Here is a 27,863-nt window from a genome sequence, read left to right on the forward strand (position 1 = left end):
AGCATGGCAACCACAGTCACCTGGTCTGCATTACATTCACAGAATGACTACAGTGACACCAGATGAAGACAGCGGCTTTATAAGGCCATACACAGGCCTCAGTGTCCTCAAGTTGCCAATGAATAAGGTGTGTGTGTGTGTGTTGGTGTGTGTGACTAGTCCCAGTGCACTCTTGTGGTCACTCCGAGAACTAATAAGTAACATTTCTTTGTGACTATATCTTTCCTTGTGTTCCTACTTAGGACAAGAGGTGATATTGTCCAGAGGATATTCCAGAAGTCTGATGCTGTTTTGGTAACAAGAAATCGAGGCTATCCGACTTCTGCTATCAGCAATATCATCAGTGGAGGAGAAGAAAATACTCCAGAGGACATCTATCTAGGAATATTTCATCTCCAAAAATTTGCATCATCAATGTTCTGTGACATGATGAGATCATTTTCTTCTACAAAAACATTTTTTCCTGATTGGTAACATTCTATGACTGCAGAAAAATTTGCAGAAGTCTCTGGTTGTACACTGCACTTCAAAATGAAATATGTAATTCTAGTGAAGATGGGCATTTTAGTAAACATACTTGACCAGAGAAAATTTTCTTTCATTAGCGCAGTATAGACCTTCAAAACAAAAAATTAAGTAATGTAAAATTTAACTCCTTAATGTACTTTCATGTTTCTGGCTCAATTAAATGCATGTACAGATAATAGGTGGTGTCTAAGAAGAAATGGCCAGTATTCAATGATGACAGGAATGGTCATTTGCAGTAAAAAAAAAGAGGTCAAGAAAATATGGGCTCTAAAATGAATTCCTTAAGAGCTATGAGCACTTTGTCAGTAGAAGAAATGTGTTTACAGTAACTGTTTCACATAGCTGTTAAGGTATGCAATTTAGAGCCCATGTTTACTGTACAGTATTTTCTAGTCTTGCTCCATACTATCATCTCTCAAAATATGGAAAGCAAAGAGCTTGCAGTAGAAGAGATCTGGTTCACAATATCAATGATGTAGAAGTGTTCAATAGCTCATAAGGTACGCATTTTAGAGACCATGTTTACTAGATGTTTTTTGCTTTCAATGTTCCTCTTTGCCATATGCCTGAATACTGACCATTCTTCTTGAGACACCCTGCATAGTAGGCTATGGTGTAATTCAGAAGTTGATTTCAGTTGAAATTATTGTTGCATATTAGATGTGGAACAAAATATTAGATGTGAAACAAAATACTTTTGTGAAATTACATTTTTATTATATTTTTTACCCATATTCATTATATAAAAATGTTAATATTTTGCGTGTTGATATCACATAAAAATCCAGGCTCTAGTGATGAAGAAAAGCAATGTAAATTTTTTGAAGTAAAATAATTACAAAGTATGAGACATCAATTATTCTAAAGCTATTAATTAAATAAGTACAAAATAACAGACCTGCAATGGGGACACAAGAAACTGTGATGTATCTGGTATTACTACACGCCTGTCTCCCGGGTCCATGCTACCAGGTAATGCAGTCTTGCTTACAGTCTCATAACCATACAGGCTTTCAGCTGTCACAATGTCCAAACCCAGAACTGAAACACATATACAGTTTTGTGAGCATGAAAGATAGACAGATTATGGTCAAAAACACCAGGGGATTATTAAGTGCAAATTATTCATTCAAACATATTTAAAACCATATTTCTCAACAGTTAAGTTTGTCAACTACTCAAATATATCAGTTGCAGAAATCATGAGCTCATGTTCTACAGCCATTCTGGGGGAGAGGTGAGGGGCGAAGGACAGCAGTGTATAGGCGAGGGGGAGAGAACAGCACTGTCTGGCGGAGTGTCCAGGGACTAGACTTACAACAAGCACAGCATCAGGAGGCTGTAGAGAGGGGAGGGGAGGGAGTGGGAATGGGAGAGTGAAAAATGAGAAGAGTGAGGAAGGGGAAAGATAGGCATGTGCATTAGCAGAGGGGGGGCACACAAATGGGTTGAGGGGATGAGAACAGGGAGGTGGAGGTGAAGAACAGTGGAGGATGGAAACTGCTGGATGGAGGGTGTGGGAACAGTATGTTACCATAGGTTGAGGCTGGGACAATTTTGGGAGCGGAGAATGTGTTGTAAGAATGACTCCCATTTGTGCAGTTCAAAAAAGCTGTAAGTGAAGGGGAGGATCCAGATGGCTGGGGTAGTGAAGCAACCACTGAAATCAAGCATGTTATGTTCAGCTGCATATTGGGACACAGGGCAGTCTACTTTTCTCTTGGCCACAGTTTGGTGGTGGCTGTTCGTCCTGGTGGACAGCCGATTGGTAGTCATACTAATATAAAAGGCTGTGCAATGATTGCAGCTGAGCTGGTACATAACATGTCTACTTTCACAGGTGGCCCAACCTCTGATGGGGTGGAATAAGCCTCCTCCCTCACCCAATGAAAGCCTGGGCCACCTGTAAAAGCAGCCATGTGATATACTAGATCTGCTGCAATCACTGTACTAAATTTTATACTGGTATGACCACCAACCAGCTGTCCACCATGATAAACAAACACTGACAAACTGTGGCTACAACCAAACTTGTCCACTCTATGGCCCAAGATGCAGCTGAACATAACAAGCTTGATTCGATGGCTGCTTCACAACCCGAGCCATCTGAATCCTCCCCTCTCCCAATAGCTTTCCTGAACCGCACAGATGGGAGTTATCCTTACAGCACTTTCTCCACTCCCGAAATCATCCCATCCTCCACCCACAGTAACATACTGTCTCCACACCCTCTACCCAACACTCCCTCCGCCCGGTCCTATCACATCCTACCTAGCCTCATCTCCCACCCCCTTTGTGAGATGCCCTCTGCCAATCCATCCGCCATCTTTCTCCTTCCTCCTCGTTTCTTTTTTTGTCCACTCCCCACCGCTCTGCCCCACAGCCTCCTAATGCTGCACCTATTGGCAGTCTAATCCATGCATACTCTTCACTCCCCCACCCGTACACTGCTATCCCTTCCCGTTCTCCACCCCCTCCAGACTGCTGCTCCTGTTTTACATGACAGATGCATTCCAGTCCCAGCTGCCGGAGATGGTGGTCATGTGTGCATGAGGTGTGCTTGCTTGTTTGAAAGTATGTGTATGTGTGTTTGCTTTTCTGACAAAGGCTGTGGCCAAAAGTTAGTGTATAAGTGCTTTTTACTTGTGCCCATCTGCAACTTACAGTAAGTAGTAATCTATGTTTTCGTTGTACTGTTGACATTCCAACCTGGAGTTTCCATTGTTTGATATAGATGGGTTCTATGTAACTCTCTCCACACTGTTCTATACTGCTAGAAGGGAACTGGATTCTTAGTCATCATGTATGACAGCCGTAACATTTTTCCAGGAAAGACACCTTCGCCCCACCATGAGAGATGCTTGCTTTCCAATTAACAGAGAGACTATATCTCCCCAGAATTTCCTGCCCAGTTGTCTTATCTAAACAGATAAAATAACGTAACTAAGCTTGTGTTTATATGGTGGAGTTATTTTCATTGTAATAAGCGAGAACTTATTTGCAGTTGTTAACTGTGATTATATGTAAAACAATGTTCCTATGACCAATGGCAAAAAAGTGTTCAATTTGTAAGTAAGATATGCCAGTGTACTATTTAGTGAAGGCAGGAAAGGGATCGGATCGGTAAACATGGCATGCTGTCTCTCATTGACAGCATATTGTAAAGCCAAAACATATTGTAGTCACTTGGAGGTGAACTACTGAATGTCCAGAAAGCTAGTACACTTCTCTCACCAACAACTGCATTATTGGTATGCTGCATAAATCTCTTCCTTTCAAGAATTGTTGGCTCTTGAAGAGTGGGCTGTACTGAGTAGAGTCACTTGCCACACATCCAGAGTACATCTTCCAAAATGGGTGTGAATATGTTTGATGGAATAGTATTGATCATGTTCATGGCTAATGCTGAAATATCTGAAATTCCATAACATGTAGGAGATCTATGTCTGTTGCATGGAGAGCCAATTTAAGCCATAGGACCTCTTCAGGTGGGAGAGCTGAGGCTGAGGTTGTACACTTGATAACTCTCATGTTGCAAAAAGTATTCCAGCCATTGATAGTGGAGAAAATGAAATCCACATAGTTGAATACATTTTGCAGGCATGTTACACCTGGGACAGGCCCTTCACTGTGGTAGACAGCTGACAACTCCAAATAACTATTTACATAATAGCTCACTTAACAACTGGAAATAATTACTCACTTAATAAACTTAAAATAACTTCAACTATCTAAATATGAACTCAATAAAGCTATTTTGTCAATTCACGTGAAAGAACTGGACAGGAAATGCTGGGAAGGTACAGTCAGTCTGTAAACTGCAAGCTTTACCCAGAAAAATTCTAAATCTGCCATACAGGATGACTAGAAATCAACTTCCCCTCTCACAGGGTAAAACAGTGTCATGAGATTTAAATTATTTCTGTCCTTATGTGTTTCTTGCATTAATATTATTGGTAATTCATATCTTTGTTCCACATAGAGTTGACACACATTGTGGAAAGTACATACAACCCCCACCCCCCCCCCCCCCCCCCACCCCCCACTATGTCAGCACATTTTACTGCCAGTGATTCATAATGTGAGTTGCAGAAGGGTCAGTATAATGTTGTGAAGCACAGCGCCCTGTAGTTGCTTTCTGTGATCTAGTGGAGTGGAGAGAAAAGCGAATTGCCTACTGGTTCCTCAGTTTGTAAGCATATGAAGGATGACCACAATCTGTCAGCCTACCTTCCCTCACGCCTGTAACCTGCAAATCACCTTTCCATCACGTTGTGCCCTCAGAACACAATTTATCCCTTGATGTGATTCTATTGCACTTAAATGTGGTACACACATTTAATAATTTTTTTCTTAACCCAATTCACCCAACGATAAGGATTAATTTTGTACCATTGAAACACTATTTTTTTATAATCTGCAAGTCTTCCATTTCTTTCAATGCGGACACTATTAGTCCTGGAGAAAAAATGTATATGATGAGTATGAACTTTCTTTGCAGGAGATTTAATGTAGTTCAATTTTGTAATGGGAGACATTTTTCCTACAACCTGTAATTTTTTAGATATTCATGAAAAACATAAAAAAGCAACCTTTAAACGAAGTGCCCTTCTCCCCCCCTCACACCCCACCGGTCCCACCTTTTAGAATTTTGTCATGACGCTTCTCCCCTATCATTGTACAAAAAATTGTGGGTAAACAATTTTTTTCACTTAAATTTTCTTTGTCGACTGGACTATAAAGCTTTTAGCTCCTTGTAAGTACTGAAGCAAGATGACACAACACTCTCGGAGCGTGAAGCACAAAACAGGGCCAGTATGGAAAAATCAGGTGTCATGATGTAGCAGCTTCACGAATGATCTTGCACAGAAATACTTCAACGGGGTGAATCCATTGTGTGGAAACTGTGATGAAACACTCCTCTTGGAACAATGTATTTAACCAAAACGGGTAGTCTGGGATAAATAATAAAAAATTGCAGCGAATGATGAACTCAGATGTCACATAGTGCTTAGAACCATTTGAACCATTTAAAAAATTGCATCTCTTAGAAATTTATTTTAAGAAATGTTTAAACACATGAAAGATGTCCACAAATGTTCAATTGCTTCTGATCTAACTGATCTAAGTAGAGACAGATGAAGAATTAACAGCTAACAAAAGATTATTTAATAGCTATTACAACACCAGAGAACAATATGACCAATGCATCAGAGTGCCAAGCCAGTGTTAATGCTTCTTGTAATGACAGTGCCCACATAGTGTAACATGATTATGGATTTCTGCTCTGCTGACACTCAACACCAGCATTGTGGTGCCTATTCAGGAGCAGTAATCATATCGGGATTGCTAAGCAGCCATTGTTGGTTACTGCACTGCCACCGACAGTAAGCTGCAACTAATCTATATTCACACTGCCATTGCCATGTATTTGAAAAGAGACAACTATGTTATATTCACATTTAGCAAACTTTCATTATCTGCATATGATCACAACAACCATTTGACAATGACCAGCCATGTATCACCATGGCCATAATCCTTTTTTAAAGAGTGTTCACATGGTGCAGCAGTTTAGTACTGCATCTAAGTCACACATGGCAGCAACAACAAAAACTTAGTATACTGAGCAAAGGTAAGCTTATATTTGCAAGAATGGAAGTGACCGTTGATGACAATCTCAGTCCAATATGTTTCATGGCTTCAAAAGTACCATTTAGATGTGTAGCAGAAATGGGAACCCGCTGAAGCATAATACCTCTCTTGCTCTCGTGCCCAGCATACCGTACAAGAAGAATTGTCATTGTATTAAAAATTAATGCTTAGAATAAAAATGTTCTGGTAAATAGTGTCAAAGTAATTTTAGGAGTAAAACATCACCACTTCTTTCCTGCCTAATTCTTAAAAATGTGTTATAATAAAAACAAAGATAAATTTATCAGGTAACAGATTAGAGGGGAAAACATATTCAACACCAAAGTGAAAGTGAAATGGGGCTAGGCATGACATGTAAACAGGTGAATGGATAGTGGATGGTCCAATGGAACTCATTGTTGCATTTCAAGAGATGATAAAAGACAAAAAGGATGACCTAAAAGAAGGTGAGCAAATAACAGTAGAAATATGTAGGATCAGGATAGGTGCCAATAGGTAAGGACACAAAAATTTCATGAAAACAATAATGTGAAATTAGCAGTTTCAAGTGAAATAACTTGAAACTGGTCATTTTCACAAGGCATCGCTAAATTTGTGATTTTGGCACATAAAAATGTTATAAATCTGAGGATGTCAGTTTACTAATACTTGAAACTAAGAGTTACTGAATGTGAGAATGGCATTTTGACTTGCAATCTTCTAAACAGTGAGGTCTGAATACAATCCTAAACTGACAGGTCATTAGCCACATAACAGACTTCGACTTGATGATGAATATAGCAAAAAAAGCATGGAATATGGCAAAAAACATCAAATTTTGCAAAAAAAACAATCTAGAATTTGACAATATAACACCAGATTAATAATTCCCATTCCAAAGAAAGAAGGTGCTAATGGATGTGAAAATTACTGAGCTGTCAGTTTAATAAGTCACAGTTGCAAAATAATAACATGAATCCACTTTGAAGAATGGAAAAACTGGTAGAAGTTGACCTCAGGGAAGATCAGTTTGGATTCATGAGAAATGCAGGAACACTGGAGGCAATATTGACCCTACGACTTCTCGTAGAAGATAAGTTAAGGAAAGGTAAACCTACACCATGTGGTCAAAAGTATCCAGACACCCCCAAAAACATATGTTTTTCATGCTGGGTGCATTGTGCTGCCACCTACTGCCAGGTACTCCATTCCAGTGACCTCAATAGTCATTAGACATCATGAGAGAGCAGAATGGGGTGCTCCACGGAATTCACAGACTTCGAATGAGGTCAGGTGATTGGGTGTCACATGTGTCATACTTGTACATGAGATTTCCACACTCCTAAACATCCCTAGGTCCACTGTTTCTGATGTGAAAGTGAAGTGGAAACGTGAAGGGACACGTTCAGCACAAAAGCATACAGGCCGACCTCGTCTGTTGAATGACAAGAGAACCCCGACATCTGAAGAGGGTCGTGATGTGTAATAGGCAGACATCTATCCAGATCATCAAACAGGAATTCCAGACTGCATCAGGATCCACTGCAAGTACTATGACAATTAGGCGGGAGGTGAGAAAACTTGGATTTCGTGGTCGAGCAGCTGCTCATAACCCACACATCATGCCAGTAAATGCCAACTGATGCCTCACTTGGTGTAAGGAATGTAAACATTGGACAATTGAACAGTGGAAAAATGTTATGTGGAATGACAAATCACAGTACACAATGTGGTGATCCGATGGCAGGGTGTGGGTATGGCGAATGCCTGGTGAAAGTCATCTGCCAGTATGTGTAGTTCCAACAGTAAAATTCTGAGGCAGTGGTGTTACGGTGTGGTCATGTTTTTCATGGAGAGGGCTTGCACCCCTTGTTGTTTTGCATGGCACTATCACAGCACAGGCCTACATTGATGTTTTAAGCACCTTCTTGCTTCCCACTGTTGATGAGCAATTCAGCGATGGCGACTGCATCTTTAAACACGATCAAGCACCTGTTCATAATGCACGGCCTGTTGAGGAGTGGTTACACGACAATAACAGCCCTGTAATGGACTCTCCTGCACAGAGTCCTGACCCGAATCATATAGAACAGCTTTGGGATGTTTTGGAACGCTGACTTCGTGCCAAGCCTCACCAACTGACATTGATATCTCTCCCCTGTGCAGCACTCCATGAAGAATGGGTGTCATTCCCCAAGAAACCTACCAGCACCTGACTGAATGTATGCCTGCAAGAGTGGAAGCTCTAATCAAGGCTAAGGGTGGGCCAACACCATACTGAATTCCAGCATTACTGATGGAGGGCACCATGAACTTTTAAGTCATTTTCAGCCAGGTGTGCAGATACTTTTGATCACATAGTGTATATTTAAAGCACTTGTAGAATTAGAGAACGTTTTTTGAGAATGTTGACTGGATTACTCTCCTTCAAATTCTAAAGATGGCAGGGGTAAAATACAGGGAGCAAAAAGCTATTCCCAATTTGTACAGGAACTAGATGGCAGTTATGAGTTGAGGGGGCACAAAAGGGAAGCAGTGGTTGAGAAGGGAGTGAGACAGTGTTTCAGCCCATTCCCGATATTATTAAATCTGTATACTGAGCAAGCAGTAAAGGAAACAAAAGAAAAATTTGGAGTAGGAATTAAATTTGGAGTAGGAATTAAAGTCCATGGCAAAGAAATAAAAACTTTGAGGTTTGCTTATAACATTGTAATTCTGTCAGAGTCAGCAAAGGACTTGGAAGAGCTCTTGAACCGAATGGACAAAGTCTTGAAAGTTGAAATAATAATAAAAAAAAAATTTAAAAAAATGTAGACTGGTAATGGCAAGAAAAGCGTTTCTGAAGAAGAGAAATTTGTTAACATCGAATACAGTTTTTTCTGAAAGTATTTGTGTGGAGTGTGGACATTATGGAAATGAATCATTGACAATAAACAGTTTAGACAAGAAGAGAATTGAAGCTTTCGGAATTTGGTGCTACAGAAGAATGCTCAAGATTAGATGGGTAGACCACGTTACTAACGAGGAGGTATTGAATGGAATTGGGGAGAAGAGAAATTTGTGGTACAACCTGGCTAGAAGAAGGGATTGGTTGGTAGGACACGTTCGGAGGCACCAAGAGGTAGCCAATTTAGTACTGGAGGGATGCATGGGATGGGTGGAGGGGAGGGGGTAAAAATCACAGAGGGAGATGAATACAGTAAGCTGATTCAGAAGGATGTAGGTTGCACTAGTTACTCGGAGATGAAGAGGCTTGCACAGGTTAGAGTAGCAAGGACAGTTGCATAAAACTAGTCTTTGAACTGAACACCACGACCACAACAACAACTTTGGCAAAATAAACAACACTGCATTTGGCATAAAGTAACATCAAATTTGGCAAAAAATAACACCAAATTTGGAAAAGAAAAATTGAATTTGTCCAAAAAGTAACACCCAGTTTGGCAAAGAAGTTATACCGCATTTAGCAAAAAAGTAACACCAAATTTGACAAACAAATAAGCAAATTTTGCAAAAACTAACAACGAATTTGGCCAAAGTATTAATTGATTTTCATAAATAATAATGAATCTAGCAAAAAAAATCCATTTTTGGAAAAAAATAACACTGGTTTTGGCAAATAGTAACACCAAATTTGCTCATAAATTAAAATCATGTTTTCCTGTTCCCACTTATATGTAAAAATTTTAATCAAAGGGAAAGTCTAGAGGATGTCTTTACTCAGCTATGCAAGTCAAATGGCTGCTGGTGTTGGTGGTGATGAAGTTATACCAGAAGCAGATGGTAGGGGAGCTCTGTTTACTATGTAATTTCTAGAGAATAATTTCTTTGTAGTGAGTAAAGATATACGGTATAGCTTCTGCAGTGCATTCCAATGCACATCAAAAATAAATAACCTCTCGGGGGGAGGGGGGGAGATACATATGCAATAATAAGTAAAAGAAATTCCACTGAGCAGCTAGTATAGCAGTTTAGTTGTCAAATCATACTGAAATTTCATAATATTATTCTGACAGAAAAAGTAAAAACTGTCTCAGTACTCAATATGGCAGACAGTGAATGACATTCATGAAAGATTAATGATGGTGTGAGACTGAAGTTACAAAACAGGACAAAAAATGTAGTTTTAAATTTTTACATCTTCATGATTACTCTGCAATTCATAATTAAGTGCCTGGAAGAGGTTTCATTATATCACAATAACAACATTAATAGTAATAATAATAACAACAACCATAAAGTGCACAAACCTACCCATATTGTCAGCAACAATTTCAAATGGATCTGTGTAAGTGTCTTGCTGACTTTTGGTTAATGTAGCAATGTATTTATCAACAGACTGGAGCAGATCTTCTGCAGTGTCACCAGTTAGGCTTTCAATGCGTTCCCAATGTTCCTCATATTTGGAATCTAAAATGATACTTGTTGTTTCCACCATATTCTGAAGAGAGAAACATTAAGATATTCATTGTGTGTACTTTATACATGTAAGAACCACAGAAAAATCATAAATTTTCATATACTTAATCATTCTCAAGATACGTTTTATTTCTAATTTCAGTTATCTCTCTCTTACATATGCATTATGCATATCTGATATTTCAACATTGTCCTAAGAAATACACCACATCATATTACAAACTACCATGTATTATCCATCATCAGCAATAATTATCAAAGCAAAATCTGTTGATAAAGAACCTAAGTCAGAGAATAAATCTCAACAAAATAGCCAATTTGTCTACGATTCAACCATTTCCTAGATACTATGTTAGCCTAATTTAGCAAAACAAGTGAAAACTGAGAATAAGAAACTAATATTGATAATGATGCCAAAGTTGGTTAGTTGTAATATGTTATTTTTCTGTACTGAAATCAATGTTATTCATGTGGTGAAGCAGACACTATTATCACAGCTAATATAAAACAGAGTAGACTTTAATGGATAGGTATTTTGTGTTACAAGTATGAACCCTTCCTTATAGCATGGTGATTATCATGTAGCATAAAAACTGAGCCGTGGTTGCAAAAGAACTAAAGTATTATGTGAATCATAACACATGTGGCTCTCTCTTTAACAGGGTAGGTCTTACAAGTGTTGGAATTATAAGTCAGTGTTCTGCTAACCTTGAGCAGGATGTAAGAGATAAAAAGAAATCCATGTCTTCATAATAACTTGCTCATTTGTTAATGTGTTTTGTGTCTGAGCTTGCGTAATTATAAGTGCACAATTTTAAGCAATCATTTGATGTAAAATGTTCAAAAATAGATTCCATCACCCTAATACTTTGCATAGCTTGTGATCTTCCTGGCTTTAAACTGTGTACAGGACACAACATCCTAGAATTTGTTTCCCACGGCCATTAAAGAATAAAAATCTTATAAAAATTTGAAGAAGAGCCAAAAGCATATGCCAAACCATACAAAATATTATACAACATATCATAATTGTATAATATGATGGAGAGACTATAAGAATGATTGTATGACAAACACAAGAAATACAGTCAACTCAAGTAACCAGCAAACTTGCCTGTCACATAAGACAGCCTTGCCTGCGAGCATGAAATGCATTATGAACATAGCAGCAATGTGGTGCAGGTAACAAACACACTTCAAGGAAAATGTGATAAAGGTGACGATCAAGATTAGAGTAGGGCATGTTTTAATTAACTAGGGTGAAGGCTTCAAGTCTAATAAAGAATGAGAGCCAGCACTCTGACTGCTTAAACCACATATGAAAACAGATCGACATTCCCCCTCTGTTCGTATATTAGTGCCTATTATGACATTTTTTGCTGAGTTGAACTGTTTTGCAACTGTTTTCTTACTTATATACGATTCATATGGCCTTTTAGCTCATCTTAAAATACTGTGCTACGATTTCATTCTGTAACAGCCCCAGGGCAGCATTCAGTGTGTCCCATGGGTTGCAGCCCAAATGGTGAGAACCGGAGGAAGATGACTAGGGATAGTAGTCAAAACAATATGACAGTAAAATAACAACTTGGCAGCAAACCCCAAACTTTCCAACCTTTTATTTAAACCTTTCTTTTTTTTTTTTGAAAACTTCTTTTTCAGTATTCTTTCAACTGCTGCAGCATCATGGTGCAAGAAGAGGGTGGGCAAGGGAAGATTTAGAATGGAACTCTGATCAGGAGAGTTGGGTTCTCTTTGTAGACAAGTGCAGAATTTGTCCAATGGCTTATGATCATCGCATCGTACATCTGCGTGCAGTTGGCCAGATACCAACACATGTCTCAGATGTACAGTCCCACAGTAGGGAGGTGGATCAGTCTTGCCCTAGGCTGGTATCATGTATGGGTGTCCAGTGCTTTTCTTCTCTATTGAGGATAACTTGAGGGTTCTGCAGGATCCTGGAGCCAGATGCACAACTTCACAGCTCCTCATCCGTAGGTACCTCTCTCCTACTTTCCAATCATCACAATAATTTTCCCACATACCTTGCAGTACTAGTACTCCCAGAGGAAATGGATCACTAGTGTCACAAGGTATGCAAGTGAACTCTCGTGAAGTTTGGAAGGTAGATAAATGTACTTGTGAAAGTAAAGCTGTGAGGATGAGTCGTGCCTGGATAGCTCACTCAGCAAGAGCCACGAATGGTCATTGTGACAATTGTTATTACACCCAAGTCCCCTTCCTCTAGCTGGAGGAAAGACAAGATCCCAGGTCCAAGAACCAAGTCTAGCACAAAGCTTTTATCTGCCAGATAGTTTCACTTGTCCTAATGGTTGTAAGTTTGTTGTGGTCCATAGCTACCCAAAAAGTAAAACAATACACATTACAAAGAGTGAAGATTGTCAATCAGCCACACCATGCAGCTTCAAAGGAACTGACAGTGAAATAAAAGATTATTCAAGTAACCAAATCAGAAACTTGTAGGGATTACCATCTACTCGGAGAACAAAGGAAATTATAACTTAATGAACAGGTGCACTCTCTTTTGACTCATCAACAAACATCTCACACGTGTCTTAATCAACAAAGCCACAATTTCACACAAAAACTGTAATTGTAGAATACCTTGATATAATCCTTGTCTTGACTGTGTGTGAGATTAAGACCATTTTCATTAGTTTCATGCATCATAAGCTCTCTTAGCAACTGTTGTGATATGAGGACATCTGCTCCATGCAACATCTCTGTTTTATTGGTTGCACGATGTAGGTCAGATGCAACCTTTATTGCAACAAATGTTGTTACACTCAAGTCCCCTCCCTCTAGCTGCATCAGCTGTAAAGTGCAGGACACGATGAAAATAACAGTACTATAAATTTGTAGAAGCTCTAATTAAATGTGTTTAGAATTGCCACAATGATTTTGGTACAAACAGACAATTACTTTAAAAATTTCTTTAAAAAGTGTAAAATTAATGACATACCACTTTCCGCAAATCGAGGAAAGGGTCTGATGTGCAATTAAATAAATCTGGTTCTTGCCAACCTCCCAACTCTTCATCACATGCTCTAGAAGCTTTGCCTTGTGAATGACTTGGACATGATTCTAAAGCAATGTGTCCAAACTTAGTGCGTTCCCACCATAGACCACCAGCAAAACTCCGAGGGCAACCATCGTAAACCACTATAATGCAAGAGACAAAAAATTATGTAAATGATATCCAAACCATGAGCAACAACCTTACACTCAACATTAATACACTCACTCAACCTAATTTGTGGACTGTAGAGTTTCAAGAACAGCAGAAGTATGTTAACCTTTTATATTATTTACTTACTCTCACATAAGATCTCCAGACCATTAACAATGCTGCTTCAACAAACTTTTTGAATGCAAAGGTGCAACTAAAGATATATGAACACACGCACATGAACCATTTAAAGAATGTTCTCTGCATCTACTGAAGCTCATGTACAGTTCACTGAAATCTGAGAATGAGCATTAGCTTAAATGAACAGTACAGTTTGGAGAATAATTGTTGATACAGAGATAATAGACTAGATACATAGGTAATAAACTGTACTTGGGAGAATACCATCACAGAGCAGTTGAGAAATGATTTTCTCATCCACTCTGTGATGGTCTTGCCTCAACTACGGTCTATTATCTACGTATCTCTTCAGACAATACGGATCAAGCTTGCAAGTTCTCTCTCTCAGGTCATGAAAGTGGCCCCTCACTTTCACCACTATTTTAAGGTTAAGACACTTCTTGAAATGAACAAGCATGTTAAGCTCACACCAAAGACACCATTACAAAGCCATTCTTGACTGTCAATCATTTACACATTGTATTAAATAGATGTTAACTGGCTCCAAGTATGCTGAGGCTCCTCTAAATGAGACAAATAATATTCATTTAATTAGCGACTGCATTTTCAGAACAACAAAGGAGGAATGGTAGGTTAATGTATATGGCCCAACAACAGTATCATTAGGGACGATGTTTTTTCCAGTTGCTTTGAATTATTGATGATGTAACTGTTGAGAAAATTAATCAAACCAATCTAAATCTTATTCAATACTTGCTACAATGCAATGTTCAAAATGAAATTAAATGCATTTCTAACAAATCATTGTTTCTAGCCTGTAAAAGAATTTCTGATTATTTAATAAAAACATTATCTAAAAATTTAATTATAAGAATAGGTACTTAATTTTTAATTTGCCTACTATCTTGCTGATATTGTGTATTCCTGTAACTTTCTTTTGACCTGAACTTCAATAGTTACTGATACCTTATATCATAGGAATATCTACCTATTTAATTACTTTCACTTCTTTTAGTTGATATTAAACATAATTGTGTCCTCATTTTGACCTTCCAATAACAGTTGTACAATTTATGTAGTGTGATAAAGCTGGACCAATAAAAAATCAATCAATTGATACTGCAATTTGGTTACTTTATTTCTACTCTAGGGGGGAAAAAAAGGGTAATGTGCACTGGAGAAAAAAAATACATCTAATCAAAATTGAGCAATGATACTAAATTGTTACTACGAGATCACTATTTCAAAACTATATTTCAATTTTTTTTTCCTTTTTTTTTTTTTCCTGGCAGTTATGACAACTTCGTTAATGGAGGAAATGTCAAAATTTGGAATTCACATGGAAATTCAAAATAAATGTGAACAAACTCTTGCTTAATCGAGAGGTGTCAAATCATATAAAGAAACAGATATTGGCAATGCAATGAATTTTCTTTCTGCTCTGTCCCCTTGTATTAACCATGTTCATTATTTTGAACTCATTTCTGTTCTGCCAAACTAGTTTAGCATAGATATATAAAGAAAAAAAGTGAACTATGGCCAAATGACATCTCTCTTTCAGCAGTGGTAGCAACAGTTGAATCTGACCAAATGAACAACATTTTCATTTAAACAGGTTACATAAGAGTAAATAAAAATACTGACATTGATCCAGAGAATAAAAATGTGCCATAGACCAGGAGTGACACAAAGGTGGGGCAAGGTCACTGTTGAAGAAAAGAGACAAGCAAGACATCTACAATGGACATACCGTAGGGAGGGGAGGGGGGCGAGGGGGGGGGGGGCAGAGAGAGAGAGAGAGAGAGAGAGAGAGAGAGAGAGAGAGAGAGAGACGAAAATAAGGGAAAACAAAAATTACTGGAAAAATTGCTCTGGATAAAATCTATGCAAAATGGATGCATAGAAAAACTATGATGTTAGATCTCACTTTTCTTTGAAGTGGCGCATTTTAATTCCTAAGCAAACTGTATCTGACATTTTCCTCATGAGCTCCTTTACCACTTTACACTTAGCTTCAATGGTGATCAAGAGTTTGCAAACATCCAGGAGCAGGTACCTAATTCTATCTATCTACAGGAGGTTACAGATGCACCATAACTATATTTTATGTTTATACAGGAGAAGAAAAACAGTCTAGAGAATATTACAGTGATACAGGTTGTGTGTAGCACTGAACGCATTGACTGGACAACAGTAATGCAATTTACAGAACAGGTCAAGCACATGTTTATGATCATTTAAATAATACTGCTTCTTTGGCAGCTCAGCAGAGCGCACCAGGGGGCCAACCCAGGTGGCCTCTGTAAGCGGGCCTGTGAACTGTAGGGATGCGCGATCTCTGTAATCACGCGCATCATGAGGGAAGGTAAATCGCTCCTCCCTTCAATTGGGTGGGAAAACCACATACGTAAAAACACTAGGTACAGAAAAAATGGATGGTACATAAAAAAACACTGGTACCGAAAAAGCACAGGTGCAAAAAATAAAAAATAAAATAAATAAATAAATAAATAAAAATAAAAAAAAGCATTGGTTTCACAAGGCATCAAATGTAGCAATTCAATTGAAGGGAGGTCCGTGGTTGGGATCCATGTAGCAGGTCTGCTCGGCTCTTGTCCCCCACCCGAGTGTAATTGATGAACTCAAAAATTAGTCTACAGCACTTTCAGGGGACCTGCTGGATACATACTTCCACATCTGAGTTTTAAACATCCAAACCATGTTGTGACAAAGCAAGCTGGGATGTTTTTACTTCCCCTCTTGTTTTGCCAGATGCCTACTTAAATTTGTTTTTTCAGTTTTAACTAATTACCATTAACATACGTGAATATAATCGGCATTTACATAATAGAGAAAGGTTGACCCTCCGTTTTAAAGAATATAATACCAGTTCTAATTTTGAGCATAGATTTAAGTATGCAATTGATTTTCTAATTTATACCAACTATTCCTAGTTAGTATCTTTTGTTATAGGGTGAAATCAGTAATTGTTTCGTAACTTAAATTCTATTGTTGATGCATAAACAAATATAAATTCTGTATTAATTATAAACATTTGGGGGAACAACTAATTGTATTCTTTAACGATCTATTTGGCTCAATCAAAAATATGCTAGCAAAGCCAGTCCTTAATTAATTCCAAAGTAATTAACAGTTTTGTCAAAAATATTGTTTACATAATGATATCTGTTGGTTGGTTTGGGGAAAGGAGACTAGACAGCGCGGTCATCGGTCTCATCGGATTAGGGAAGGATGGGGAAGGAAGTCGGCCGTGCCCTTTCAGAGGAACCATCCCGGCATTTGCCTGGAGTGATTTAGGTAAATCACGGAAAACCTAAATCAGGATGGCCAGACACGGGATTGAACCGTCGTCCTCCCGAATAATATCTGTTAATTTCGTCATTTAAACAAATAATTTGGCCCAAACCTCATAGTAGAAGAAACTGTTAATAGGAAATTTTTTTTTTCAATTTATTCAGTTAATTTAATGAGTTAAGTTTCAATTGTAATTTATGTAAATTTAACTTCGAACAATGTGTAGTTTCAGCACCTATTACTGTGAGGATATACAGGGTGGTACAAAAAGGTACGGCCAAACTTTCAGGAAACATTCCTCACACACAAAGAAAGAAAATATGTTATGTGGACATGTGTCCGGAAATGCTTACTTTCCATGTTAGAGCTCATTTTATTACTTCTCTTCAAATCACATTAATCATGGAATGGAAACACACAGCAACACAATGTACCAGCGTGGCTTCAAACACTTTGTTACAGGAAATGTTCAAAATGTCCTCTGTTAGCGAGGATACATGCATCCACCCTCCGTCGCATGGAATCCCTGATGCGCTGATGCAGCCCTGGAGAATGGCGTACTGTATCACAGCCGTCCACAATACAAGCACGAAGAGTCTCTACATTTGGTACGGGGTTGCGTAGACAAGAGCTTCCAAATGCTCCCATAAATGAAAGTCAAAAGGGTTGGGGTCAGGAGAGCATGGAGGCCATGGAATTGATCTGCTTCTACCAATCCATCGGTCACCAAATCTGTTGTTGAGAAGCATACGAACACTTCGACTGAAATGTGCAGGAGCTCCATCGTGCACGAACCACATGTTGTGTCGTACTTGTAAAGGCACATGTTCTAGCAGCACAGGTAGAGTATCCCGTATGAAATCATGATAAAGTGCTCCATTGAGTGTAGGTGGAAGAACATGGGGCCCAATCAAGACATCACCAACAATGCCTGCCCAAACGTTCACAGAAAATCTGTGTTGATGACGTGATTGCCCAACAGCGTGCGGATTCTCGTCAGCCCACACATGTTAATTGTGAAAATTTACAATTTGATCATGTTGGAATGAAGCCTCATCTGTAAAGAGAACATTTGCACTGAAATGAGGATTGACACATTGTTGGATGAACCATTCGCAGAAGTGTACCCGTGGAGGCCAATCAGCTGCTGACAGTGCCTGCACACACTGTACACGGTACGGAAACAACTGGTTCTCCCGTAGCACTCTCCATACAGTGACGTGGTCAACATTACCTTGTACAGCAGCAACTCCTCTGACGCTGACATTAGGGTTATCGTCAACTGCACGAAGAATTGCCTCATCCATTACGGGTGTCCTCGTCGTTCTAGGTCTTCCCCAGTCGCGAGTCATAGGCTGGAATGTTCCGTGCTCCCTAAGACGCCGATCAATTGCTTCGAACGTCATCCTGTCGGGACACCTTCATTCTGGAAATCTGTCTCGATACAAACGTACCGCGCCATGGCTATTCCCCATGCTAATCCATACATCAAATGGGCATCTGCCAACTCTGCATTTGTAAACATTGCACTGACTGCAAAACCACGTTCGTGATGAACACTAACCTGTTGATGCTACGTACTGATGTGCTTGATGCTAGTGCTGTAGAGCAATGAGTCGCATGTCAACACAAGCACCGAAGTCAACATTACCTTCCTCTAATTTGGCCAACTGGCGGTTAATCGAGGAAGTATAGTACATCCTGACGAAACTAAAATGAACTCTAACATGGAAATTAAGCGTTTCCAGACACATGTCCACATAACATCTTTTCTTTATTTTTGTGTGAGGAATGTTTCCTGAAACTTTGGCCGTACCTTTATGTAACACCCTGTATAAGGGCCTGTTTTTTTGGTCCAGAGACAGTCAGTCCACGCCCGAGTTTCAGACGAGAAATCTGTACTGATTAGAACAACGATGCTTCAAATTAACTGTGAAATAAGTTTTACACAATTACACAATTAGAGCGTCTGTTAAAACAATGACAGTGTCTGTTCCATACGTACCTGATTATTCTGAAAAAACTGTGGACTATGTGGTTATGTTTTTTACTGCTCATTGATGTTCAACAGGAAACTATTGTAGCAGTATGTGGATGCTAGCCTGCAACCTATTAATGAGGTTTATTGAAAGTTAAACAACAGTGCACTGGCCATATAGCTGTGTATTATTGTGGGGTTGTGAACAGTGAAAGTAAAGTACTGTGAAACGCAAATGTGCACCTGTCGGCAAAGTAGTCAATGTTGTACTTCCAGAACCCATTTTACAGCTTGTGTAGCAATGCACTGAGTACAGTCAATGAAGAAATAAAAAGAGAGCAAACGTCATCACAATGGTTCAGCCTGACCAATAGACTGAGGCTGAAAAGGGGGAGTTGTGAGCTGGCAAACGCCATTAGCTATACAAAAAAATCAAATTCTCAAGAAACAAATGGGAGCCATTATCGGTAACCACAGCTTACGGAAGTGCATCAATTGCAAAGACCTTAGACAGGGCTGAAATAGTGGTTGTCGCAGACGAGGACAGACAACGTGCCACACAAGTACACTTGGAACTGGCGTGCATTATAATAAGCCAATATTTATTTAGGAAGGGCAAAGCAAAATTGACATGCAGACACTCCCATGGCTGCTGCAATGTTGACCAGAGTAAAAGACATCCGTGGGGCCACAGTTGCCGAACACAATGTGTGCAAACAGCAATAAGCCAAGTAATGTCCCCGTCTATGCCCAGCCAATACGCATGCTGGCAGGCCAAAGCTTTGGTGTGAGAGGTCCTCCAATGGTAGACATGCAGAAGCCACAGTACATTACAGCATAAGGAAGTGGGTATTACAACTGGAGGAACAATACCCTCCATAGCTAACAAAACTACCCATCAAACACAGAAAGGTGGAGTTGGAGGGAGATGTAATCATTCTAAGGATCCGCAGCATGGCCCATAGGTTTTTTTGGCCAACTGTGCTGCTTGGAAGAAATGACCCGACTAAGTAAAGGATTCTTGGTGATGTCCGATGGTCACGTGGCACTAGTGATGGGTAAACTATCACATTCTGGTTTCAATACCTAAACAGAAACAAAGCAACTCATCCTGAATGAAAGCCGGGTTCAGCCTAATTGAAAAAAGACAAAGCATCTGCATTAACGTGTTGCATCATCAGCCAGTAATGGATTTGATAATGATAATAGGAGAGGAAGAGAGGACACTGCTGCAAACAATGTGCTTCCTTGTCCAGCATGGAAGCCAAAAGGTTAAGAAAAGCAACTAATGGCTTTTGATTCAAGATTAAATACAACTTAGAACCATACAAGGAGACACGGGGCTTCTTGAAAGCAACCAAAATCGCTAAAGCCTCCTTTTCAATCTGAGATGGGTGCTGTTGAGTGGGAGTTAAAGTCTTAGAAGCATAAGTAAATGGTTGTTCAGACTTGTCTACTTATTTCTGTACCACACCATGCCAAGATTGTGCTGAGAGGCATCTGTAGCCAACATATGATGCTGACCTGGCTGAAAAGTGGCCAGACATGGGGCAGAGTGAATATAAAAAAAAGGGAACATTTTTACACACAAGCACATACAGGGACTGAGCAATAGTGGAAGCATCAGGTAAAAACTTATGGTAGGACGCAACTTTACATGTGTCCTTTACCTGCAGTTCCATAATGGAGGTCAGCCACAATAAAGCTACAATTGCATCAACAAGGTGACACAATGGTTTGACACCTGTCTGAGAAACCTCAAAACCTAGGTACTCAATCAACATGAGAAAAAACTGAGATTTGGCAAGATTGCACTTGAGACCCGCAGACTCAAGACAGAAAACAACAATTGGAGATTTCTAAGGTGATCTTTGGTAGAAGAACCCGAAACAACAATACCATCAAGGTAAATTATGCAGCCAAGCATAGAGGCTGTCAGCAGTTCTAAAAAAATGCTGAAAAATTGTGGGCGAGCTAGCAATGCCAAAAAGCCAGCTTTGATATTGTTATAGGCCAAACAACGTAAAGACAACGAGAAGGTGCCTTGAGGCCTCATCCGAGGGAGCTGGAGGTACGCTTCTGACAAAATGATCTTGGAAATGCAATGGCCGCCCAATAATTTTGTGAGCAATTTGTCATGGCAGGGCAAAGGGCACATATCTATCATGGACTGTGCATTAATTATGACAATGAAGTCGCCACAGAGGCAAAGATTACCCATTGACTTCTTAATGATGACTAGTGGTGTAGCCCATTCACAGGAAGAAATAGGCTAAATAGACATCGAGCGACATCAAATGGTCTAATTTGGCCTTAACAGAGTCACGCAACATGATTGGCACCTGCTGTGCACAGGGAAAAAAATTTTACAAGGGCAGACGAACTCTTTCATAGTAATGTGGGCAAGAAAACCGGTAGCACAACCAAGCCCAGGGTAAAACAGAGACAAAAACTCAGAGCAGAGTGACTCCAGTTTCTGATACGGAACTTGATCTGACACTAAATTTATCTCACTGACAATGGAGAAAATGAAAGCATGAAACGCTTTCTAACCCAAACACATCTGTGGTATGCAAATGACCCACAACAAGGAAGGTGAGAACGTGAACAACAGATTTGTAAGAGACAAGAGAAGAGAAATTACCTAGGATCGGAAACTGCTGTTTATTGTACCTAACAAACTTCCATGAAACCTGTGTGAGGGGATGGGAACCCAGTCCATGCACATTTGTGCACTTATTAAAGTCACTGCAGCTCCTGCATCTAATTGTATTTTTAGTGGTTTATTGAACATGCACAAGTCAATAAACAATTTGTTTGCTGAGACAGTCATTGTAGAGATACAGCATTTTATTGTAGAGATACAGTTAATGTCCATCAGTACTACTGTAACAGCCACGTTTGAAGAGGAGTTACACACTGATGCAATGTGGCCTTTCTTTCAACACTTGTTGCAAAGAGCCCAATGATTAGGGCACATAGCATGACCATGTTGGATGAAGTAGTACAGGCAAAATGGGAGAGACTTGTTGCTGATGTTGTGATGCGGTCTGTTGTTGCTGTGGCTGTAACCGACACAACCCCATGCAATGCTGAGTTGAAAGTTGTACAGCTGCAACAGCTTCTCCTTCATCCTGATCACTTGCAGTGTACCTAACAGGGTTTGATTGAGCAACTTCTGATACCTCCCCCCACGCAACAATCTGACTGGCTGTGCCCTGTGACACTTCAAAGGATTATGCTATACCGAGCACATCTGTATACGTTGGATTCTCACAATGAAGTGCTTTTTCACAGAATTCCCTATCCCAGTCCCTACAAATAATAACATCATGCACCATGTGATCACAGAAGGATTCGTGGTGGGTACTAGCAACAAGTTTACAATGATGGCTGAGCCCATGGAATTCTGCAGCCCAGGCTTTGTAAGACTGGTGCAGGTGTTTCTGACAATGCTGAAATTCTAAATGAGTTGCAATGACATTCATTCTGTCACAGTAACATGCTGAGAGAAGCTTGCACATTTCATCAAATAACAACTTGGCCAGTTCTTACAAAGGTGCAAGTTGGTACAACAATGATAAATGTGCGCCCAAAATCCAGGAAAGAAAGAAAGTACTACAAAGATTTGCATTGGCCACCCAAAAAAAAAAAAACTAGAAATGTTGGTGTAACCATGAGACCACTTGATAGAGAGCAGTGGCGAGCACCAGCTGTTGTTCTGTGAAAGTTTGCTGCTGAGCAATGACACGTTGGAGTGTTTCTCCCATCAAGATGTTTTGTTGGGTGACTTTCGACTGAACTAACATCCGGAGAAAACGTAACCCTCACTCATAGTATAGTAAGAACAAACACGCTTTATGGGACATAGTACTTTATAGAGCAATACGTAAGATACAATGAAGTACAAGTTGTGCGTAGCACTGAACATATTGACTGAACAACAGTAATGCATATCACAGAATAGACCAAGCACTCGTTTGTGACTATTTAAAAAATACTGTTTCTTTGGCGGCACACCAGAGCTGACCCAGGTGACCTCTATCAGCATGCCTGTGAACTGCATGGAAAGCGATCTCTGAAATCACGTGCTTCATGAGTGAAGGGATCAAATGTATTACATTCTTCATTCGTAATTGTAATTCACTGTGCCTTATACTTTTTACCCTCTCCAGTCACATTACTGTGACCACCTATCAAAAGTCTACATAATCGCCTTTTGCACCATGGACCACTGCGATACAAGCTGGAAGATGTTCTGGAAGTTACCAACAGGGATGTGGAACTATGCTGACTCAAGTGCCATGACCAGTTGCACTGTTTCTCGTTTTAGGATCTATGGTGCGAACAGTCTGATCGAGGTGCTCCCACTGATTCTCAATTGTGTCTAAAGTCAGGAAGTTTGGTAGCCAGGACAGTATAGTACACTCATCCTGGTGCTCTTTGAACAATGCACATACACTTTGAGCTGTAAGACACATTGCATTGTCCTGTTCGTAGACACCATGTGCCAAGGAAAAACAAACTGCACATAGGAATGGATATGGTTCCCACAGGTAGGTGCATCCTTGTGTTGATGTACCACGCCTTCCAAAATGAAAAGATCACCCAACGAACACCACGAGAACATTCTCAAGGCATTAACGCTCCCTCCTCTGGCCTGGACCCTTCTAACAGTGGATGCAGTGTGTTTGCTTTCAGACGTTTCATGCCATACACACTAATGGCCACCTGTCACCTGAAAAAGTCACCTGCACCTATTTATTGAAAGTCCAGTTATGGTGCTGATGTGCAAATTTCAGCCTTTGTTGCCAGTAAACAGCAGTCAGCATGGATGCATGAACATGATGCCTACGACAGAGGCCCATATGCAGCAATGTTCGCTGTATGTTCGTTGAGGAGATACTGCTGGTAGCCCTTTTATTCATCTGGGTGATCAGTTGCTCAACAGTTGCACATCTATTCACCCATACACATCTCCGCAGCTGTTGCTGACCCCTGTCACCTATCGTCTGTGGTGCACCATTATCCCCCAGTTTTGTATAGCACAGTATACTTTAACCACGGTGGCATCAGAACAGTTTACAAACCTAGCCATTTTGCATTTTGGAAATGCCTTCACCCTTGGCCCAAAAGCCACTGGACATCAGATAAATTGCTCTGTTTCTGCATTGTCTTCTGAATATTCTGACACGCTTTACATACCCTCCACTACTACTGCTGTCACCTGTAGTTCGTGAGTTGTTATTGCACACTGACATCAAATATGGATGCAGTAGCCACCAGAAAGATCGCGGGAGGCGCACATCGGCACGGCGCGTCACGGACAGGAGTTGCCGCAAGTAAAGTCCCGTTCACCAGAGGGCACGCAAGAATTCGGCTGCGCCCTCTGCCGGCGGAACAACAACTCAGGCAGCGCGGGCCGTGCCCAGTCAGTTTTACATCGGACATGCCTAGCAGACAGTTCCTGCTCTACACCATGTGAAGTACGACGGACCACGTGAATCGTGTTACTACAATGGACTTGTAGTGCTCATATTATTGTGACTGGACCATTACCTGAGGAAAAAAGTCTTGCTGTGAATTTTGGTTAACTTCTGTTTTCAATTTACCTTCACATCCTCTGAGTGTTACTTCTGCATATGGGTTTGGACATGAATCACATCGCCTCCCTATCACACCTGTACGACAGCTGCATTGACCTGTAACTGAGTCACACTGATTCCCAAATGAACCAATAGAATAACATTCACAGTCAAAGCAGCGTTCAGAATCAGGTGGTTGGAAATGGTTTTCCTGTAAAACAGAATAAGACATACTAATAACAAAATGCTTAGAACAAAGATCCCAAATTTTTCTCATATTTCATAGAAAACACACAACATAAATATATTTCAAATTAAATGCAGATCACTAATGTATTGAAATAAATGAGCATTCTCAGTAGATGTCAGAAACTGATCTAAAGGGTCCTTACTGACGCGATCTTATAGAGCATTACCAGGTACTGTGTGTTACAACCGTTTCTATTGCATGTTTTTCAACACTGTCTCAATGCAAATAATGGTTAAAATGTTTAAAAAACTATCATAATGGATGTGAAAATACACTGAAGAACTGTAATTAACAGACCACTTAATGATAAAAAGTGTAGGAAAGAATTGCATATATAATCACGGGGTGATGGGACCAACCTTCATTGTCGCCTCCCTTTCTTTTTTAGAGTTTTATAAATATTTACAGAGCTGTTGAGTGCTGAGAAAGATTACGATACACCAATTATTCACTTTCTTTTCAAAGTGATCTTTATTTCCATATGAGTCAGTATCACTAGAGGCAGAATTGGCTTATGGAAGAAATTAAATAAACAGCTTCATCAGTCGTATCAGATTAATATCTGACAATAAACAAATTCAGTTCGCTATCCTGAACTAAGATATAGTTTTCAATTTTGTAATGAGCAAATTTCTTGACTATTGCTCAATTCCTTTGTGTACTACAAGTATTATGTCTTTAAATCTAAGATGCAGTAAGGAGAAAATAAGAGCAAAAATTAATGCCCAAGTCTTGCAAATGTTATTATTAGACTACAATTAAATGAAGACAATAAATCACACTTGAATTGACTGAGGTAGTAAAGCTAATAAGTCGTAACTTTAATGAACACAAAGATGGAAGAAAGAAAATAGGAAGGTCACGAAAATCTGTTCAAAGACAACACTGAATATTTCACTTTTGTGCATATTTTGAGCTATTTTTAATGTAGCAGAGGTATTTCTAAGTTTCATACATTTTTATAAATGGTATTAGTTAAACATTCTAAACATTAGTTTTAATGTAATTGGATAGATAAAAAAAATCTACTCACCAAGCCATGGCAGGAGGAAAAACATATAAAGGTATTGAAATCCGCAAGCTTTTGGAGCTAGTGGCTCCTCCTCCTGGCCGGAAAGTTGAAGAGTAAGGAACAGAGTGAAGAAAAAAAGACCAGTGCAGTATGGGAAATAGGGAGAGCTCTGAACAGTCACCTGGAACTCCAGGTCATCAGAAACTTACTGAATGGGAAAAGAATGAAAGACTGATGGTTGGTGACAGCACCAGACAAGATATGAAAACCTAATAGCTTAATGGTGGAGGGTAAGCTAATATGCAAGACAGAGACTAGTTACAAAAATCATGTATGAGTTAAAAAGAGTGGAAAGCTGAGTGCATTGTATATGGTAGAGATGCGGGCAAGGAAAAATAGGCAGGTCAGAAAATAAAGATACAGAAAACTAAAGCAAAGTGAAGTGAAGAAAGGAACAGTTGTTGAGAAGAAGTGCTGAGACCAAACAAATTAATGTAAATTATGGCCAGGTGGGAGGCAAGAATGAATAACACGTTATAATGCTTCCTCGGGGCTTTCCTGGGATCTATAATTCTTCAGCCCCTGGTCTGGTTTAGATACATTGATGACATTTTTGCCATATGGATTCATGGTGAGGCTCACCTGTTAAAATTCTTGGAATTTCTAAATACATTCTCTCAATCAAGTTTCATGTAGTCCTATTCCAGATCCCATGCCACTCTCCTTGAATTTGATCTCGTCCTCAGTGAAGCCCAGATAAACAATTTTAAATCTACTACGGAACAACAATACTTACATTCTGACCATTGCCATCCTTTCCATGTCAAACGATCCCTCCCATTCAGCATTGACATTCAAGACAAACGTATTTGCTCAGATGCAGATTCTTTACAGCAATACACCACTATTCTATTCACCTCAGCCTTCCTTGGAAGTAATTACCCCACCAGCCTAATTCAAAAGCATATTTGGAAGAACTGTCGCATCCAGTCCTGGTATTGCTGATCCTGTCAAAAAAACAACTTAGAAGTACACCTCCAGTCACACAGTTTTATCCTGGTCTTGCCTGTATTAATCAGCTACATCGACAGGCTATAACTTCCTTCAATCATACCCTGAAATAGGGTCCATTCTATCTGACATTTTGGCCACCACAACTAAAACAGCTTCTCTCAGCCTCCTAATCCCCGCAATATCTGTGTCAGACCCTATGGCGCTTCTGCACCCATTCCCTTATCGTATGGCTCCTACCCCTGTGACCATCCCCACGGTAAGATTTGCCCTATGCACCCTCCTACCAGCTCTGTAGCTGGCAGAACATATTCTATTGAGGGAGAGTCATCTGTGAAACAACACATCTTGTGTACCAACCGCTGCGCGGTATTAGACTAGTGGTCTAAGGCACTGCAGTCATGGACTGTACTGCTGGTTCCGGCAAAGGTTCGAGTCCTCCCTCGGGCATGGGTGTGTGTGTGTTTGTCCTTAGGATAATTTAAGTTAAGTAGTGTGAAATCTTACGGACTGATGACCTTAGCAGTTAAGTCCCACAAGATTTCACACACATTTGAACACATTTTTGAGTACCAACTGTTACGCAAACACTGTTCGGCCTACCAAAAAGTTAGGATGAAGGGGCATAGGCAGAAGATGGAGACTGGCAACACACAATACCCTGTTGCACTGCAGGCTATGCAACATGGCGGTCATGATCTCATTGCCTGTTTCGCCTCACATGCCATATGGAATTTTCTCCAAGACATCATTTTTTCAGAAGTCTGCAGATGGGAACTTATGCTGCAGTACGTCCTTGG

The 27,863-nt window shown here is 39.8% G+C and overlaps 1 protein-coding gene across 1 annotated transcript in view; it reads right to left on the bottom strand.

Annotated features, from left to right (window-relative positions):
• Positions 1-27,863, bottom strand: part of LOC126412603 (protocadherin-like wing polarity protein stan) — a 345,349-nt gene that overhangs the window by 129,878 nt on the left and 187,608 nt on the right. Inside the window, exons 25-29 of the mRNA XM_050082273.1 lie at positions 24,818-25,001; positions 13,565-13,764; positions 13,207-13,416; positions 10,417-10,603; positions 1,427-1,569 (exon numbers count right to left, since the gene is read on the bottom strand). Coding sequence (XP_049938230.1) covers positions 1,427-1,569; positions 10,417-10,603; positions 13,207-13,416; positions 13,565-13,764; positions 24,818-25,001 — 924 coding nt within the window. The remainder of the gene's footprint in view (positions 1-1,426; positions 1,570-10,416; positions 10,604-13,206; positions 13,417-13,564; positions 13,765-24,817; positions 25,002-27,863) is intronic.

Source organism: Schistocerca serialis, chromosome 1 (genome assembly GCF_023864345.2).
Source record: "Schistocerca serialis cubense isolate TAMUIC-IGC-003099 chromosome 1, iqSchSeri2.2, whole genome shotgun sequence".
In the NCBI taxonomy this organism is placed as follows: Eukaryota; Metazoa; Arthropoda; class Insecta; order Orthoptera; family Acrididae; genus Schistocerca; species Schistocerca serialis.